At 40.7% G+C, this 20,830-nt stretch overlaps 2 protein-coding genes and 1 long non-coding RNA gene across 4 annotated transcripts in view; 1 reads left to right on the top strand and 2 right to left on the bottom strand.

Moving 5' to 3' along the window:
* The window catches only part of LOC128503499 (uncharacterized), a 289,541-nt gene that overhangs the window by 23,585 nt on the left and 245,126 nt on the right, over nt 1-20,830 (bottom strand). The window lies entirely within an intron of this gene.
* Nucleotides 1,587-6,221, top strand: APEX2 (apurinic/apyrimidinic endodeoxyribonuclease 2). Its single transcript, XM_053473596.1, has 7 exons — nt 1,587-1,828; nt 2,855-2,985; nt 3,483-3,566; nt 3,793-3,973; nt 4,052-4,198; nt 4,790-4,859; nt 5,109-6,221. Exons 2-7 carry the CDS (start codon nt 2,871-2,873, stop codon nt 6,054-6,056), a joined length of 1,545 nt encoding a protein of 514 aa, XP_053329571.1. The 5' UTR covers nt 1,587-1,828; nt 2,855-2,870; the 3' UTR covers nt 6,057-6,221.
* Nucleotides 7,436-19,232, bottom strand: ALAS2 (5'-aminolevulinate synthase 2). The gene is made up of 11 exons (XM_053473591.1): nt 19,105-19,232; nt 13,406-13,601; nt 12,726-12,893; nt 12,265-12,396; nt 11,962-12,184; nt 11,399-11,583; nt 10,380-10,559; nt 9,943-10,107; nt 8,594-8,862; nt 8,196-8,358; nt 7,436-8,056 (listed from the first exon to the last, which is right to left on the bottom strand). The coding sequence occupies exons 2-11, from the start codon at nt 13,581-13,583 to the stop codon at nt 7,893-7,895; spliced, it is 1,827 nt and encodes a 608-aa protein (XP_053329566.1). The 5' UTR covers nt 13,584-13,601; nt 19,105-19,232; the 3' UTR covers nt 7,436-7,892.

Below are 20,830 nucleotides of genomic sequence, written 5' to 3'. Positions count from 1 at the left end.
CGTGTAACACAAACACCGGCACGTTAACTTCAGCACACTCCATTGTGACCTTGAGAAAGGTCAATTTGCTATAAGCTCCCGTCATTAGACGATGCGGTGATTTACTGCACTGCTGTGCGAATAAAACTCAATTAACTCTTCAGTGGTAGGGTATTTGTTTTCAGTTTGCTGTCGTCTAGAATGATTGCCCCCTTAGTGCGCCTGACCTGGCCATCTGGAAAATGCACTGGTAGGTTATTGCCATAGACACGGAAAAAGCTTCTTAAAAGTTTCTATGTACAAACCGGGTGATCAAACCTTTACAGGAAAGAATACAACGCCGGATCTGCTAAGGTTCAGCGGGACCTCCTACCCGCATCCCGCCCAAGGTGTGCTCCTCACACAGACAGGGGAATGCCATTAGCTCAGGTGGCCATCGCAGGTTCTCACATCCCTAATGCCTGTACACTGACGACTGGATTTAAGAGACCTGGACCGGATCAACTGATAACAATTTGTCCTTGTTTGGTAACAAAGAATTAACACAAATTCATTTTCTATTCATTGCTTTTGTTTTTCGGGAAGACCCTACACAAGGTCTCATATCTCCCAAGTGTCCCTCATATGGAGGAACAGTCCCTCTTTCTGATCCACATTTCTCTGTCCCTTTTTCTTATGCTTGCTCCCGTTTCATCAGCTTAGAATACTTTGTATGTGAAAGAATCACTGATCATGTGGACGAGATTTCACACGTATGATTTGTGAAAACACGTTTGCACTGTCATCGAGTTATTATATATTAAGTAGAGCTCCTCCCACTGATGGGCGATATTAGAAGAATAGCTAAGGGGGATCGGGTTTTTACCCGATCTGCCGCTGGAGCACTGGGGTACATTGATACCCTGCAAACATTTTAAATAGCTAAAGAGGGGCACTTTTGTCGTAGGGGGTGTGGCTGGGGGCGGGGCTTTTCTAACATCCTAAAATAATACTGCACCTTATATACCGTTTAATTTACAAACACATTTTCTGCTCTTTCTATTATTGTAACTTTTAGGGCTGTGGAACTCTGGGATTCACACATTTTGAGGAGATAGAAAAGGAAATCAAACATGGAAAAGGGATAAGGAGATTTAAGACTAAGAAAGGGACTGTCCTTCTAATTAGGGACAGTTGGGAGGCATGATCATAAGGTCCTAGAAAAAAGGGACATCAGGAGAGGCTTGGGTCGAAAAAGGAGGAACGTCCTCTAAAAGAGGAATGTGGAACTTTCATTCCCCTCAGCCTCCTCAGGCAGAAATTGGTGGCTAGGTATCATGGGAGTTTCAGTTGCAGCTAGGCAGGTCATGCTAGCTGCTGCTAAAGAATGATATTTGGGGAAATTTCTGACATAGGTTATCATTATGGCAGAGGGACTGCCCCGGAAATCTATGATAGTTAGCACGTACGTGCCCTCGAGCAGTTGTGTGTTCCCGGACTGTGACGTTACCATTATCACGTGTCATTGTTTTTCTGAATCAACCCGTCCCTCCTCCCGACCTCAGCGCGCACGTGATTCCCTCGCCCCGCCTCTGAGCGTGACGTAAATTTCCCGCGCGGCCGTCGCCTAGCGGCATGTGCCGACCCTGCGCTAAGAAGCGGGAACTTGGAATTTGGATCGGTTGGGTTTAATGCCGGGTTCTGCCCCTCCTGACACGTGCTCTGAACATGTCGGGGGATGGGGAGGAAAGCTCGAGGTCCGTGTGACAACACTTGGTCTTGGGGTTAAATAAAGAAGCATGAGCTGCTGCAGAACACCTTGAGAAGCAGAGCTGTCAATCACCTGTCTTATCCGTGTTGCAGATCTGTGGTAGATAACACTGCTTCCCTTTACATACATTAAATCTGCTATAACGTATTCTTACAATGTGTTTAATACTTTACCAGTAATCAATACTTTTTACCCCAATTACTTATTACGTCATCTATATGTTCGATTGCAATAACATTCGATTAGAGCCCAGAAATATGTAATGAGTCAAGCTTGTAAATAGCTGTTTTTGTTATAAGGGAGTATATAGAGAAAGTATATATTCTTTACTGGTCCCCTTATTTCAGTATTTCAGTTGCCTTTCTGCAATGCGTGAAGCTTTCTGGGTCGGTTTATGTGCCCGAATATGGAGGCTGTCGCAGATCTTCCGAGAACTTCTATACCTTGGGGCTCCAAATTATATAGATATCTTTATCGAGCGGCTCAGGACAAATCAGACTATATATATATATATAGATATAATATACTTATAGCAAAAATGGGAAATAATGCCCTTTTCTAACCCAATCATTTTACGTAAAATAGCAATATGTCCATATAAGGCGACGTGTTTACAGTGTAACAGGTCGTGGTCATGCGTATCTGAGAGACCCAAATGTGTGACAAAGTTCATCCTATATTCCTTCACCAGGCACGACTCTGGCCTTTTAGAAATAGTATGAGAAAATAAATTGTGATAAATTGATATAAAAAAAGCTACAGTCCTACCAGTTCTCTTATACAAACACTGACAGTTTTTACACTTTTATTGTCTGCATCTAAATGTGTGCGGTCTATGACATCATTCCTGGATGGATACATTTTTCAATAAAATCCAAAAAAACAAACTTTCTGTTGTGCAGATGATGAACTTTCTCATGCAGTAATATATATATTTTTTTTCTCAATGATGACTGTTCTAATTGCTCCTTGTAGTGACCTATACAATTTTATACACTCACTTTTATTATACGGGTTTGACATAAACATTGTTGAGACAGGATTGTGGGGGATCAGCCTATGCACTGCTGTTTTGTTGATTTTATTTGAGCAAAAAGCATTATTTTTTTTATCCTTCCATGTCAGGACTACAGCTGGAAGCATGCGGATTGTCAGCTGGAATATCAATGGCATTCGGGCTACACGTACCAGCCTTAAAGAAATCCTGGACTCGCTGGATGCCGATATTATCTGTTTGCAGGAGACTAAAGTCACCAGTGAGTGCTTCAGCTGGGGAACCGCGGGGTTTGATCTGCATTACCCCTAAACCCTCCAGTTATTAACGTCCACAATTATACGGAGCAAAATACTAGATAACACTAACGATGGATTAACTACCTTTCATGTCATTTTAACCAACGTTTAAGAGTTAAGTCAGATAAAGTGGAGAGGTTATAGGCGACTACCTTTTAATCAAGGGTAATGCTAACAACTTCTTGTATTTGGGGGTAATTTGTTCTTTTACTGCCAAATTATAATGCTGCCTCTATGAAAAAATAACTTTTTTTGTTAAGCACCAGAGTAATATGATATGTTCCTCAATAGAGGGCAATCTGTTGTCTGACTCTTCCTCTAATTCCCTTGTATCTACTATGTAGTTTTCCAGACAAAGGATCTAATAGAAAGAACTATCCTGTAACGTTGCCGTACCTACAACATGCTGATGTCTTCCTTCTTGACACTAAAATGACTATTTTTTTTTCTTTGTGTGCAGGGGATCTGTTAGATGAACCCACTGCTATAGTAGAGGGATATAACTCTTACTTCAGCTTTAGCCGTGTGAGGAGTGGGTACTCAGGTAAGGGATGGTCATGGTAAGAGTGGAGTATGCCTGTATGCGTTTAGGGCTGCAACAACTAAACGATAAAATTTGATGATGAAAATCGTTGTCGACTATTTTCATTATCGATTAGTTGAATCGATTTTATCATGCGCAGTGTTGTAATGTGGCCAGAATGAGTCCGCTTATTGTTAACTGGTGCCATGGAGTCCAAATCCACCCCTTTCTTTTGCTTAATTTGAAGGAGTTGCAACGTTTTGCAAAGCAACCACAACACCATGGGCAGCAGAAGAAGGTCTCTCCGGGAAACTAAATACTCACAAGGAAGCCATCGGCTGTTACGGGAACACAGAGGAGTTTTCAGAGGAAGAACTGATGTCTCTAGACCAAGAAGGAAGAGCAGTTCTCACACAGCACAAGATCCGGTAAGAATCTAAATCTGCCACTGTGCTCCCCTGCCCCGCATGTAAATGTTTAATGTAGTTACCGTTTTTCTTTTGCAGCGCGTCTGATGATAAAGAGGAGATTGTTACCGTGATTAACGTTTACTGCCCGCGTGCTGATCCAGAGAAACCGGAGCGCAAATCCTACAAACTACGCTTCTATCGCCTGCTTCAGATACGAGCCGAGGCCATTCTGCAGTCAGGAGGGTGAGTCTCACAGTCAAATATAATGGAACGATTCAATAGAACCAATAGATTAAGCACTCAAACCCAGTGGTGCAACACTTGTCAGCCTTTTCTGTATTGAAACTAAAACATAAGAGGGGTGCACACTTAGAAAGTCAAATAAAAAAAATAATCGTATAAATGTCAAAGTATTAAGCAGACACTGGATCTGTTTTGGTTGTTGTATCGTACTGATCTGATGTCTCGTACAGCTAGTAAGGTTAATTCATAGCATCTACACCAGAGGTCAGACTCTTAAAGTGATCTATTTGTTTTTTTGTTTTCTTCCGATTGCCTATGTTCTGTTTCCTGGTATATGGTACACTTGTTTATATTGTTTGAAGCTAGTTGTGTATATTTATTTATTTTAATGGCTAAACGAGATATTACATTAGTGCAACACAACAGTGGAAGCAGATCAAGTGTCCCCTTTATTATTATTATTATTATTATTATTATTATTTTTTTTTTTTGATGAATATAGATTCGTTGTTCTCTAATGCCTATCTGAGAGCGCACCCATGCTTATGTTTCGTGTTAAGCAGTGGAATAATTACCTCTTCTCTTTTCCAGGCATGTGATAATTTTGGGAGATGTGAACACCTCACACAAGCCAATTGACCACTGTGACCCAAGCGACCTGGTGAGTAACTTCCCCTTATATATTAACCCCTTATATATATATTTTTTTAGTTTGTTAGTATTGACTGTCTTTGTTCTAGGCTGTTCAGCCCTGGCTATTTCTGTCTGGAAACTGCTTTCACTTGAACGTGATTTTCAAATCAAAACATAGCGTGCTTTTTCTTGCATGATAAATGATTTTAGATAAATACATTTATGACGTATCCTAGAACCAGTTCCATTTCTCTGATTTGCACTATTATTTGCCCAGGAAGCCTTTGAGGAGAACCCTGGTCGTCAGTGGCTAAGCCAATTTCTTGATGAGCCTGTTGCAGCACAAGTAGGGAATGGAGATCCAGTAATTTATTCACAAAAAGGACACTTTTATGACACTTTCAGGTACTTTCACCCCACTCAGAAAAACGCATTTACTTGCTGGTGTTCAGCCTCTGGGGCACGGCAAACCAATTATGGCACACGCATAGACTACATTCTAGGTGATAAAAGACTTGTTGAGACACAGTTCTCGAATTCCATAATAATGCCAGAGGTGGAAGGATCGGACCATTGTCCCGTTAAAGCTTTTATGAAATGCCAACCATTAGGAGCAACCAAGTGTCCTCCTCTCTGCACCAAATTTCTCCCGGAGTTTGCTGGTCGGCAACAGAAGCTGTCCCAGTTTCTGGTCAGAAAACACAGAGATTTGGGGCATACATTTGGAGAGGTTTCAGACTCCCAGACGCCATCTGAAACAACTGAAGCGGTGATTGTTCGTAAGCGGGTGCTAGAAAAGAACGTCAATACAGGAAAAAAGACTAAACTGAGTGGGAAGGGGGGTCAGGGAAGCCTTTTGGGTTTTTTTAAGCCGGCAACAGCCAAACCAAATTTAACAGAGGGACAATTGACCAGCAACTCATTGCTTGCTGACCAGAAAAACATAAAAGATGCTGTCCCGCAGGACTCTATTTCCATTCCTATCATCCCTAAAGACACACAACCACAAGCAGCCTTCTGGAAGTCATTGCTGAAGGGACCCCCGCCGCCACCCAACTGTAAGGGCCATGGGGAGCCCTGTGTGCTGCGGACAGTGAAGAAGGCAGGTCCCAACTGTGGCCGTCAGTTCTATGTCTGTGCGAGACCCGACGGTCACTCATCCAACCCACAGGCGCGTTGTAACTACTTCCTCTGGGTCAACAAGAAGACTGGCCCCGAAAACTGATGTGAATTAAAGGATCTGTATTGCTTCAACTTATGTTCACCTTTAAATTGTATTTAAAGTAGTTCCAAATATGTTCCTTTTTCCCCTACTGTTTTCAATACCTGCTGGCTTAAACGTTTGAGAGGTTCTTACAGTAATAAAAGACAGAACAGCATCATCACTTTTGGAATAACAATTTGAATGCTGTATTTTATATATAAACACTTTATATAAATGTTTATAATATATTGACAGCTTCCATCGGCCTCAGCCACTCTTTGAGAACTGGTAGAGATCTAGTTTTCCAGTATTGTTCCTAGAACTGGAAGATTTGGGATTTTCAGCCACATTTATATCATGGTGCTATTTTTTTTTATGTTGGTCTGTTTTAGATGCCTAGAGCTCCATATTATTTTCTAAATGGACCCTTTTAAGACCAGTACAGCAACGGTTTTATTTTTTCACATGCATTGGAAACATGTTGTGTATTTTCCCATACCTCTGTTACATATTTAAAAAGGTGGAAACTTAAACACCATCACTGATTTTACAATGCAGAACCTGCCCAGCCTTTCTTGCAACTTAAGATCACCGTGGTTGGCCCTTCATACTGCATAATGGAGTTGGTGAGTTGCAACTCTCCTGTAAACCCCTCTTTTACGGAATAAAAAAATAAAGGTTGTTTGGGGTCTATTTGCTAGAGGGAAGTTGGTAGGAGAATTTGTCGGAGCGTTGTTGTTGTTTCAACTCATTGCCTTCAATATACGTAATGAAGGTCCAACCCTAGTCCGCTTCTGCTGCAAGACGACCTTGGGTGGCCCTGTGTAAAGCATAGGTAAATTAGGAAGAGTTTCCATTAAACAATGCATTATGCAAGGCCTTCTAATCCTTTTTTGAAGGAGAAACCTGCCAGTTTTGGCCCTACATAATGAATGCACCTTAGTGAATAAGCCCCTTTATCTCATCAGTGATCTTGGAAATATTCCTCTTTATTGTTCCTAGCACTTATATACCCCACGTTCATGAATACCCTGCTTTTGAGGAGTTGGGATGTGAAAAAATCCATGTATTGTATAATTTAATGTATAAATAAATAATTTTGTTAAAAAAATGGCTTTCTTTGGTCTTGTAGAAAATCCTTAAATACAATTTACCTAATATTGTGGTTCTTTTCCACTGAACTTTTACTACTGTTTTTTATACTTGTTGGATTGTGTTCTCTATTTGTGTTGAAATCCATTGTTGCTGTTAAATACAGGACTCAAGGTGTTTGTTTTTTTATCTTTTGGTCCCCTAAAACACATGTGATCCATTCAAAACCGCTTTGCTGCACTGTGAACCATTCCGTGATGGTTGGTGCTTGGGCGGTAGACACTGTAAGCAATGCTCAAACATACAGCTTTATAGAAAAATGCTCGACACACCAATAATAATGATATTGTCAGTAATCTTTAAGTGTGAACAATGGAACCAACACACCCACCAACAAGCCATGGACTCTAAGAGCTTTAAAAATGTCTGGGGAGACAGGGACTGAAAAATTGACAAACCTGTATGTAGGAACACTCTTTAACAATGGAGATGGTCATTTTACTAGATGGTATACGTTGCACCTTCCTGCTGCATACATGAATTTGAGTTTAAATAACTAGTTCGGTCTAAGACAATTAGTCTAATTGGTCTGATAAAGATAATGGAGCCAATCCATGAATAGGACTGGCAGCCAGGGTAAAAAGGCCCAAGAAGATGCTGAGGTTCATGGTAAAAGTGGGTGACGGGCAACATGTAATATAATTTTGTGCGTCTTCAGGCGTAGAAGGATGTGTCTCCGTGGGTGCTGAAGGATCTTGTTTACATTTAAGCGTACATGGTGATATACTTGGGTTCCATGTTCCCAAAGTAGGTACGCTCCCATTCACTCATCAGGTCAAAGTGGAGCGGACGGTGACAAAAATTGCACTCTGCGGCCGATGGCAGCTGCAGGGGCATCCCAACCTCTTTCCAGGCCTTCACAAGGCTCTCTGTAACAAACCCAGAAAATTCAGACTTTGAATATGCAAGAAGACCTTAATGCGAGCCTTTAAAAGAAAATATTAAGCAACAGAGTGCATAGGAGTTACAAATAATATCTACTCCTTATCTGCTACATGTGCTACTTACCCACAAAGTAGCTCATCATAGCGGGAGTGTGGTGGGGTGAGGGAGCAAGTCTGAGAAGCTCTTCACCTCGTGGCACGGTGGGGTAGTTGATGGCCTGCACGTAAATGTCATACTCGGACAGAAGAACGTCACAAATTCTGGTGTTTAAAGCTGCGTTCCCAACCTGCAGATGGCATAACACAAAAGCTTCAATATTTCTAGATCTCTTTGCTGTTGTCTATAAATGATACCCCCAAAATGCATACTGGGATTTTGAGCTGTGTGTTATTTCAGCCAATGGCTTCCTAGGTTTCCATACTAGCCGTTGGAGACTGTAGAGTAGATATGAAGAGACTGCTAGGACAGTTCCCTGGTTTGGGTCTCCATTAATTGACTGTAGAACCAATCGTGTTACTTACCCTAATAGGGATGATATGGCTGGGGCAGTTGATGACAGGTAGCCCTGCATCCATCAAGAGCTGGCGCATGTGCTTCACATTACGCTGATGAGCACGGCGGAGGGACTGTCCTTCCTCGCTCTTCAGGACACGCACGGACTCTACTGCTCCAGCCAGCACCATTGGTGGAAGGGAAGTTGTGAAGATGAAGCCGGCGGCATAAGAGCGCACGGTGTCTATGAGAGAAGCTGTACTGGCCACATAGCCACCAACACAGCCAAAAGCCTTCCCTAAAAATGTAGACATATATGGTTAGTTGTGAAATAATATACTTCAAATAGAACTACGGTGTCACCTTCTGAGTAATTTTGTATTTTAGTTTGATTTATTCGGCTGACGGAGTATCGTTAGGTACACCATGTGGGTGCATCCCCAAGGATCTCAAACTATCTAGTGTTTCAGAAGCCAGACTTATTAAAGGAAGATCTATCACCGTGACATAAATGTCTTTATTGACGTGAAGAAATTGAAAACCTGGAGAAAAGTTGGAAACCGTTGATCAAAGAGCACTCATCTTCAATGCCATTCCTTCACCAGAAGCTATATTCACCCAGCTAATGTCAACGATCATAGGGAAAATAAGTAACTTTGGGGTCTAGTCTGCTGGGGGCCCTACAACATTTCTTTAACTTCTGTTACGTACAAATTAGCAGCACATCGTGGGACTGAATAACTTCAAGGAGCAGATAATATTCATGCTGACATCAGACCGCACTGGCCTTTCAGATAAGGTTCAAGGCGTGGAAGGGTCTGACTGTGCGAACCCGCCGCACCCAACCGCACTGACACGGGAGCCAACGTTGGTAGATAGTTACTGTGGTTTGTATAGCCTGGAAAACACGTTCTAATTATGTTATTCTATACCAAAGGGCTGTGTAATAAACAATGATTTCTGATGACCTCACTAGTAGGCGCGCAACAGCAATTTGGATGTTTTGGGATCGTAGGTTTTCTGTCCACATCAACGATATTTACGTATTGTGATCCCTTTGCTTCCATCTCTGATGCATTGAGTTTATATGAGGTTCAGCTACGGACATGGGTTGCAATTTAAGTCAAAGGGAGCTCAGTTCTGATTTCTTGAGACTCTGGAGGGTTCCATGGTATGGTCATTAAACCTGCTCGAGATCTAAGTTACTTATGTGTTTTCAAACCACAAATGGCCCATGTATTGGGGATTAGGAATTAAAAAAAGTGATTCTGGTCCAAAAGTTAGAAACCATATCACCATAGCAACCAAATAGAATTGTCCAATCAGAGCAAACATTACATTGGCCTTATGGGTTTTGGTTAAGCCCAGGCTAACTTACCCAGAGTTCCTGAAATGATATCCATCTTGTGCATGACTCCATCTCTCTCACCAACGCCTGCTCCACGTGATCCGTATAGGCCCACCGCATGCACCTCATCCACAAATGTCAGCGCCCCATATTTGTGTGCTACGTCACACATCTCCTCCAGAGGGCAGATAGCTCCTGTGAAATGGGTGAAACAAAGTGGCATTTATGATTTCTATTTCTATCTGGACATAATATTTACCACATGGGAAACACATACATTATTATATTGGTAGACTCAGACAGTAGTGATGTCAGAACTATATTTATAAGCCATAAGAACTGATGTAATAAAAATGTAATAGCAGTAATATGTAATAACAGAACTAGCTAGACTCTCATCATTATAACACATACTAAAAGATTACACGTGTATATTTCTCTAGAAAATACAGATCTAATTGTTTTACCATCCATAGAGTGAACGGTTTCAAATGCCACGATCTTGGGCCTCTTTGGATCTGATTTCTGGAGCAGCTCCTCCAAGTGAGCAGGATCGTTGTGACGGAAGACATATTTGGCGACACCACTGTTTCGGATTCCTTGGATCATGGAAGCATGATTCCCAGCATCTGAGTAAATCTCACAGCCTGGGGATAACAAAGAGGTAACTTAATTATGTCTTATGGCCTTATGTTGGGCAGGCAAAGTTGCAAAGCAGCAACATGCAAGAAGGGTATTGGGTTGGATAGTGAAAGGCATTAGTAGAAGAAAATGGATTTTATATCACTTTAGAGATCCCTGGCCAGACCTCACCTAGAGTATTGTGTTCAGTACAGGAGAGAACCCGTTTCCAGATGAAGAAAGGTATTCTAGAGTGAATCGAAAGAATGGCTACTAAAATGGTGCATGGTTCAAGAAAGCTCAGGGATCTCAACATGCACAGCCTGGACGAGAAACGACGGGAATCCGATGGAAAGATTTAAATATGTAAATTACTTCAAGAGTAGTAAACTATATTTAAAAGCAGAAATCATATTAGGACAAGAGGCCAGAATCTAGAGGGGTCATAAATGTATATGTTACTTTAGTATTATTTCTGTAAGAAAGTAAAATATATATGAAACTGCACTCCAGCAGAATTGGCAGAGGAAAGGAAGGAAAGTTAACATGCACCTGAAGATAAGGGTATCCTCAACATACGACAAGACTACAGAACAAGTAAAGATTAAGAGCTGGCTGTAAAGTGGGCAGACAATATGTGTCCAAACTCCAAAGTTTCAATATCTGCTTGTCAAATCATATGTTTCTATGACCCCCCCCAGGCAACCCACCTTTAACATTATCTATAGTTCCCCAATAAATAGATTTACACCAGAGCGAGTGGTGAAAAATGTTTTTGCTTCTCACGAAGTTTGCTCGGTTGATGTGAATTTCTGTTGTCTTTGTGTAAATGGGATATAGGTTTTGAAAACTTCTGGATACTAACCTGGCAGCATCCTTGCCAGTGTGAAAAGGGTGGAATCATTTGCCACAAAACAAGAAGAGAAAAGCAGGGCCGCGTCTTTATCATGCAGATCTGCCAGTTCACATTCCAGGTCCACATGGTATTTGCTGGTACCGGATATATTCCTGGTTCCGCCAGCCCCAGCACCATGCTCCCCCAGGGTCTCCCTGATGGTAGAGATTGAGATAATTATGGAACATGCAGAAAACATCCTTGCACATGGCCCAACAAGAGACAAGTACCCCTTACAAAATCATCTCTGGTGAATACAAAGCCCACTTAGCGACAAAGTAGGCACTCATCACCTCCAAAGAAGATACTTGCTAGCCTGTCTTGGCCAAAAGACGACAGTATAGAAAACTTTGTAGTGAGGTTACAAATGATGCTTATGGGTCTGTTTCACCAAATTTGGGGTTAGAAATGTATAAAAAGAGTCACACCGGAATTTTTAAGAGCAACCTAAAGGGTCTTACCGCCCCTCACCAGCACCGTTCCCTGCCATGCAAACTACATAAGACTTTTGGCCTTAAACCAAGACAACTCACGCGATTGCTTGCAGCACCCTTGGGTGCCTGCTCATGCCCAGGTAATCATTGCTGCACCAAACAGACACTTCCTTCTTATCGCCCTGGAGGTCAGAGTAATCCTCAGCGAACGGGTAGGCATCTGCCCTGCGGTTCACGGTTTTGAACACCCGATACGTGTGGTCACGTTTCTTCTCCTCAATCCTCCGGCTGAAGAATTCATCGTAGCCAAAGGCAGCTCCACCTGATGAGATGAGGGTACGGTGAGAAGCCATAGCCAGGCTTAATATTCTGAAAGCTCAGATTAGCAGCCTTAGAAGTTACCTGTCATGTTCTGTTTAATGAGATGCGTTGGAGTGAGGGGAGCGCCCGTTCCAAGGTTTACTTTTTGAGGAATTCCCAGGAATTTCTTTTTCAGGCTGGTCTGAACTTCCTTCAGCAGGGAGTTAAGAGCATCTGTTGGTGAAATGTAGATTCATCTGTGTCTGGTTATTGGTGCTACAGTTCTCATGTAAGGAAGACAACCTTAACTTACTCCAGCAATATGTTCATACTATAGTACATAGGATAGAGTCCTCTATAAAGTTGTATTCTTTTCCTCTTGACCAGTCCACACTCCAATTGCCCTCACTAACTGGTCTGGGCTCATGCCAGTACTTCCTTTAGTATCATTATCATTTTACTAAATGTTCTCTAGTGAGACTTAGTGTACCTACCAAGCCTTGTTCTTATGTCTGGAAAAACTGCATTGTCTTCCAGGACACCTGATCCAGTGAAGCTCATACCTGTCTTGAACATCCTCAGATCCTCCTGCACCTCTGGCCGAGCTTCCTGCACAATCATGCTCTCGCCTCTTTCCATCTCGGTCTCGATAAATGGGCACTTGCTGGTCGCTGTAGCAGCCTGTGGGGCAGCTTGAGCCAAGGTACGCCTGTTGGAGGCTCCAGTGGAGACTAGAACAGAAAGATGTTGTCAAGTTATGAAAACAGATGCATGGACATGCAAATCATAACCACCTCGTTCACACAATGTTCAGCAATTGTTGCTAACCTCCAGGTATGTTATGGCATTAAAGAATCTTGGATGAATCTGAGACAAAATGAGTTGGAGGTATGGGTCGACACAGTGACATATTTATCCTGCCCTGGGCCAGCACTTCCAGCTGCCCCTTCCGTGGCCGCCATCTTTACTCTGCCTATGTTATGGATTCTGTGCTGGTTCCATCTTCTTTGTGACTGGCTATAGGGTAATCTGTCCCTGGTTTGGTGGCAGAGAGGTTGCCCACAACCTGATGCCTTTGGGCAAAGGCTAGTCAGTCTTTTCCAGAATACATTATTGATAACATGCAAGGGCATTGATAAATGTGGCTGCCTATGTATGGAAGCAGATTGTAAAAACATCAGTAGCTGAAAACAATACTGCTTCTATAAGGAACCTCACACCTCTTTCAAATCCCAATCCTTACCTCCAGCGGGCGGCACAGTGTCCTTATTCCTTTGCTGGAGTTCCACGGAAGTGGCCAGGCTCCGGGTCACCATGACTGGACAGCGCTCAGCACTTCGTAGGAGCAAAGGGCGGGTAGCCCGTAGGAATATGGTGGGGTCCCGGGCATAGAAGGGACAGCTTTTAATGAGGGAAACCATGTTCAGATGTCACAGTGTCTGCGTAGAGTGGAAAAGAAAGTTACTGCATTGTCTTAAACTTGAAGTACTGACAGAAATTATTGCCAAAAAATGAAAATAATTTGCCCCCTGTTTTTGGGATCCAAACTCCCCTTTCCTTCCCCGGCATCCTTCTTTTCTAGGATTTGCAAGGTGTGAGGGTATCACAAAAGTATCACAATAATGTGTGTAGAAACTGCTGGAATAAAATCTGTTTTTCTTTTGTCAATAGGTCACAAAATCACAAAAGAAGGCTTTGTAAAGAACTGCTCGTTGCCATCCCATTTAAAGCAAAAATATCCCGTCTTAGCCATTTGGATGGTAAGCTATAGCTGCAGTATGTTTGCATGTGGTCCCCATTGAGATGGCACATCAAGTGTACAACTCTTTTTAATTATTTGATCTATACATTGGCTTGCAATTATTTTAGGTGATGTAAAGTTGACTATAAACACTAGAAGCTGGCCAAGAGTGATGGAAATTTTAATTTATCAGCTACAGGGCCTAAGGTTTCTCAGCCATGTTTTGAGAGGCAGAACGATGTCCTACTCATGAATGGGTTGGTACGTATTAAGTTAAATCCTCTTGCATAAGATATTGAGGAGGAAGCAGGCCTGTGTTTCTCAATGCAAGGGGTTACACAGACTCTGATGGTAGAAGGGAAGGTGTTAATGATACAGTTGGTGTTCCTCGTCTGTGCGATTGTTTCCATGAATACAAATGGTGCAAGCCATAGCACCCAAACTTCCTCTAATTCACATACTGTGAGGTAATACTTTAACAAACAGGAGTTGAAGGGGTGGGTGGACATGTTAGATGCCTTTAACCCTTTGGATGACAAATAAATGCATATGTACATGAGAGAGATGACTAAATGGATTTGTGTATATTAGAAATTATCTAAAAAAACAAAAAAACTTTTTTTTAAAGGCATCATAAACACTTTAATGCATATGATAGTTGCATGGTTCCATTAAATTTTCAGCCATCATTTAATCCATATGAAAGCTGTGTGGTTAACGTTTCATGGAGTTTCCTCACCCCCAGCTGTTCTGCGGAACACCTCTCCTTGCACATAATTCGCTTACTACCAGGATATCTGGGAAATCTCGGGGTTTTGGCCACTTCTCCGGGTAACTGTGGGGAAACTTGTGCCCCACTCCCCACCCATTTACGCTCCAAAAATGGCATGTGTCCCGCAACGTCAGCAGAACCGCGACATCAACAAAGGGGTTCTCGGGGTAGCTGGAGCCAGAGAGTTCCCAGTTATGACCAACAGTCACGTCCAGCACTGGTTCGGTGAACGCTGGGGGTCTGATTTCAATTGAGATGATCACATTCTGAATATATTGATATATTTTACACGTCACTGTAGTAGAATCATTGTGCCAAACATTAAAGAGTTAACGTTTGTTTCAGGGTCAGCTGATTTAGAAAATTCCAAGATACTTTTAATATACACTCATGGGCTCTGTGGCCGGCTTGGACCGGGCACAAATGCCTGGTGGGCCGGTGGCTAAAAGCCACTGTACACCTACCCTTAAAGTTCCAGGTCTGCCTTTTCCCCCCATTCCAGCCCTGCTCTGTGATATAGATTAGCATTTCTGAATTCTATTATCTCAAATTCTTCAATAATGCACCTACTTAATAACAAAAAAACTATGGATTTTGGTAAAGATTCCTGTGGAAACCGGCTACAAGATGGAGTCAGCACTATGTCCTGGAACAGAGTAAAGAGTGTCGATGGGAGATAAACCCATAGAATTTTATCTGTGCTCTTCTCGGTATGATATGGCACAGACACACCCGGCGCAGACCGGCCCATATCAGCCAGGCCAAGTTTCACAGCAACGCTGCTATACTTTGTGGCAGTAAATACAGGATGGAGGCCACAGAAACCTGTTTGTATCAATTGTATCAAACATAATAGTACTGATTTGATTTTATTAATCCAATAACCCTATACCTGCAGATATTAGGGGTCTATTCACTAATGGCTGAGTAGGCCCAAGAAGGGCACAAACTAAGAAGTCAACTTGGCTCTTGTCTTAGGAGGAAAGTCATCAGGTACATCACCCACTTGAATTGTGGTTAATCCTTCAGGAACGCATTAAAGGGACGTCCTGTGTTATCTTCTATAGCAGAATTTAATTTGGAAACACTGCTTAATTTATCACTTGCGCCCTACTGACATCAATTATTTTTTTATTTTTCATTTTATATTATGATGTCATCATGTATGTTTACGCAACTTAATTTTGCTGTTTTTAGGTAAACATGATTTTAATGATTAAGACTGTAGGACACCAATAAGCTCATATGAACCAAACCAAAATTATGAGCTCTTAAAAAAGGAGGGACATCAGGGGAGGAAATAAAGGTACAAAGATTTGGGTCCAAAATAGCGAGATCTACCCCTAGTCCAAACCAAGGGAAGGGAATACCTGCTTGAAGCAGGTCCTGTTGGCAGCCTCCATATAAATACACCTTTAGTGCTGACATTAAAATAATTAAGTCCCACTTAATGTTTAGATATTTCATTACCATTACTGGACATGAAGCAAAAACTAGGGATTCAAAAATGCCCATGTACTTGAAATATGAAAAAGGCAATTTTTTGACACAAAATATTTAAAAAGCCTTTAATACCTGAATTCTAAAAAAAAAATACCTTATGAGTCTTACATTCTAGAAACACAGTAACTGCATTGTGATGAATATAGAGACCTCTAAACTGCAAAATAAGTGTCTGTGATGATGCGATTTAAAGGTTTTACCGAGGACAGCGTCTTTATCGGGTCATGAGTTAACTGTGATAAGAGGGCTGTGTTGGCAAGACGGAGATAGAAAGATCCAAAACTTTGCTGACGCAACAAAAACAAGCAATGTTAGAATCTATCAAGCTGAACCAAATGTCCTTTTTAACTGACCATTAAGGGGCCAGTATCATCATTTTTATATATATATATATATATATATATCCTAATCCTATCATAATTAAGGTATAACCTGTCCTGTAATCAATGAATTTCCGCATCAATAGATTTTAAATATTTATATATATATATATATATATATATATATATATATATATATATATATATATATATTTATTTATTTATTTTTCATGTCAGATAGCTGATGAACGTAATAATTAGGTATATATAAGGTATATATTAATTGGGTCTCTAAATTATTATACATACTATTGTATACTATACTATACTATATATTATAGCTATTATACATAGCTTATGTCAGCATTTTTTCCTTTCTGTAAATAGCCAAACCACATCTGCCAGAATTATGTTTTCAAGTATTCAATGCATTTATTCTTTATGACTTTATTATATATTTACTAGAACAGAACTAGTTAATATCTAGATCTAGATAGGTATACATTGTTGTTGAATATCCAGTTCACTAATATCTTTGTGAAACTTGCGAACGAATGGAATAAGTGAAGTCCTAAAATAGGATTAAAAGGTAGATTTTATTTTTTAAATTAAGTAAATCAGAAATTACAGTATAAACTGACACAAAATATTATCCACAACATACTTTATTTTAGAAATTCTAAATAATGAAAATTCCATAGAAAAATATTTGAAACTAAATATTTAAACACCAATGATGTGTGTGAATGAAATTACTCACTTATTCATTCACCAACAGATTCCGTAATGCTGCAGCAAGAATCGTAGTTAAAAAAGATTAGGAAGAGACCCAAAACCTTGACATTTAATTTGAAATATTCTTTCATATTCATGTCTAGAGGGACTTTCAAAGTGCAGTTGCTGGTAATTTTGTAAATGTATACTGCGTCCCAAGTTCCCCGTTAAAATGATTTGATCATTTGAAATGAGAATAAATTCTACTACACTTTGAAAACATAAACACCTTGATATGTATTTAGACTTTTGCGATGAAATGTTTGATTTACGTTGATTCTCATAAAAACATGTCACAATGACCTGCATAAAATCCGTCGTATTCCAGGTCAGGTACACCTCCTTCACAAATAATTTATGAAATATTTTTATGACGGCAGACAGCATCCATTCCAACCGGCACATACTAAAAAACTTAATTAAGTGCTCACTCAATATTTACTGTCCGAGTTTAAATTACACATGGCGGGGAACTTATTCATAGACACAAACCTGTACATAACGTTATCTTAAATCATATTTAACACAGTGAGCAGATAAACATGCAAATCATTTACTGAGTCTAAGACAAGACCAACGGCTGATTAAGGACTGAGTCTCTACATCAGGAAAATACTGATACTAGATGGTCCGAATTTGTCTTATCTACTAAAGTCTACGTTTCTGTAAGGACCCTACTCTCCGAAAGACCACTGGGCAGCAAAAGACTAGTTGAGGGTGATGGGAAAAGGCTTGTTGTATTGGACTGAAAACAGAAAACCATCCTCAACTTACTACACCTTAGTTTTATGGGGGAAATGCATTGACCAAAGCAGGTGTTTTTAACTGCAGCTCCATGGTCCTCCACTGGTGCCAAACCCTGCATTCAATTTTAATTTTGATAGCTATACAAATGTGAAATGATTTATCTAAAACTAGCAAATTTGATCATTTATATCACTGAAAACAGAAAAATGATTTCATTAGGAAACTTTTTAAACTGTAATTACAAATTAGTACATTCCGTACCAACAGCGTATTCTCTTGAATGCCCTAGTAGGTGTTCCTATTAACAATCATGGTTGGCACTCCGAAGCTCAGGGGCCGCGGACCTTTGGCAGACCCATCAGGTCTAGCAGCAGCCTCATCATAACTACTTATCAGCCAACAGTTCCAATTTCGTCTGGCCAGTCCTGATAAGTCCTGACGAGGTCCCCAGTATGACTAAATTGGGTATTGCAGATGGATAAGAAGGGCAGTACGAGGTGGTACCTCGGGGGCAGCAATGAGACATCGTAATGCTAGGATGGCATAAAGTGACTTTACTTCAAAGTACAAAGTTACGTCAAGTGGTGACTCTATATGCTTGTGCTTAGTGTCTTAACAAAGTTACCAAATAGGTTGGTAATTATGTAACTAGGCAGCTGGAGACCTCGCAACTGCTCATTCTACCCATTCTGTATTTACGTAACCATGTGGGGTGAAAAAAACAGGAGGTCTCACACTGATGGCCTTTATATGCATACATCTGTCATTATATACTTAGCCATGAGGACCTGCAGACATAACATTGCATGCAAATAACAGGTTTGCTCCGACACATTAGGAGAAAGATATATATATATATATATAGTATATATATATATATATATATATATATATATATATAGTATATACAAACATACACTGACTTTTGCACCATATCACCCGGTGACCACAAAATAAAAATAAAGAAATTGCGCCTTAAATTATACGTCTCCCCATCACGTAATAAAAGCACATTTTTTATTAACATGATAATAAAACAAAACACAAAATCTAAACTATATGTAAAATATAATAAAATCACTTACCTGTTGCCCTGCACTGAGGACGAACATGAAGTGACTTGGATGAGTGTTTTTTTTCTTTTCTTTTTGCAGGGAGGTAGGCGTGGCTTAGCAGACCCATCGGTAGCTCTCATTGGTCAAGGAAGTTTCACAACTTAGGAAAGAAAAAAAACGTAATAAACAGACACACATCAATAGGTTAATCGTGATCCTGAAAAAGAATGAAGGCTGTCATTTTGGTAAAAGGGTTCTTCGTTTCTGTTTAAATTTATGTATTGATTAAAGGTAACCTATCCCTGGAAATATTGTGGTTACAGATGGGGGGCTGATGGGGCGTCTCCAGGTTTTTAGGGGTTTTAAACTAAATATTATGATCTGAAGCGCCAAAAAGTAATTATAATGCAGGAACTCAATATTTAGGACCATGCATTTATTTTTAATAAAAATACATTACAGAAATGAAACTTTATATGGAATGGGTGTCACACTTCTATAAGCGTCTTGCTTTATTCATGTTTTATTTATGTTTTTATTGAATTATATAGTGCAATCATATTCCATAGACCTGTGCATTGAGTAAACGGGACATAACAAACAATTTTGATGCACAGAAACAAAAGGTAAAGGTGGGCTTTGTTCAAATGAGCTTGCAATCTACAATGGGCTGGGGGGTTTATTAGGCAAGAGATAAAAGTGCCAATGTTTGTGAGGGACCCGCCACAAAAAGTGTATTGTAAACAGTAATTAAAGAAATGCTGTTGCTGGACATACCTATAGACTGAGAGCAGGAGAGGGGCTTCTAGAGGTGAGGCAGATGTAGGTGGTAGAAGTAGGTAAGGTCAGTAGATGGACATCCCTGAAGAAGTGGATCTTGAGGAATTTCTGAGACTACTGGAGTCAAGGGAGAGTCAGATAAGCCGGAGAAGGGTATTCCGGTGGATGGGGCCAGCTTTAGTAAACGTCGATGAGAAGTAGGAATAGAAAAGAGGACAGACAAAGATCATCAGATGAGTTGACAGAATGGTAGAAGTGTATTATGAGATGTATAAATGAGATGTTCAACCTTTACGGGGTGCCTTACATCATAGGGAACCATAAGCAGCTACTTAATGTAGTGCTGCCCATGGTTGTTCATTGACTACTTGGCAAGTGTTTTACAACTTGGTTGTGACAATTCAAAAACTGTAGTTAGTGCAAATGTTTGTTTTTACATGTCTTACATTAATACATCCCGTCATTCTTGACTGGCTTTCCACACCAGTGTCTCGGGTTAGTACTGTGTGGAAAGGAAGCTTCATATGAAATCTGCCTAAGTAGAGTCTACAGAGAGCAGGAAGGGTTGGTAACATTTAGCCCAAGGACCAATCCCACACATAGAAAGTTGTAAAAAAAAGTAAAACATAGAGACCAAAAGGATTGAGTCAATTAGCAAACTCTTCCTTAATAATTTATGTTAGACACCCTGGTGGCTCCATATGCAAGTAAACCACACAATAATGCTTTAGGTAGTGACCTAAAATCTGAAAAACTAGGTCATCCCAGGGGCAATTGTCCACCTGCCCCAGTGGCATATTTACTCCCGGCGCTGACCTAGGCCTAATCCAGGGCACCACCAGCTGCCTCCCTCTCTGCGTCACTGTCCTTTCTACTCTACTTTTGAAGGAAGCATGGAGCAGAAGGAAACTATGGGGGACCGTGCCAACTCGGCTAGTTGGGAAGATCAGGAATCTCCCCTTAACGGGCCCATTGA

Source organism: Spea bombifrons, chromosome 8 (assembly GCF_027358695.1).
Source record: "Spea bombifrons isolate aSpeBom1 chromosome 8, aSpeBom1.2.pri, whole genome shotgun sequence".
Lineage (NCBI taxonomy): Eukaryota > Metazoa > Chordata > Amphibia > Anura > Pelobatidae > Spea > Spea bombifrons.
This window is presented reverse-complemented; position numbering and strand designations above follow the sequence as displayed.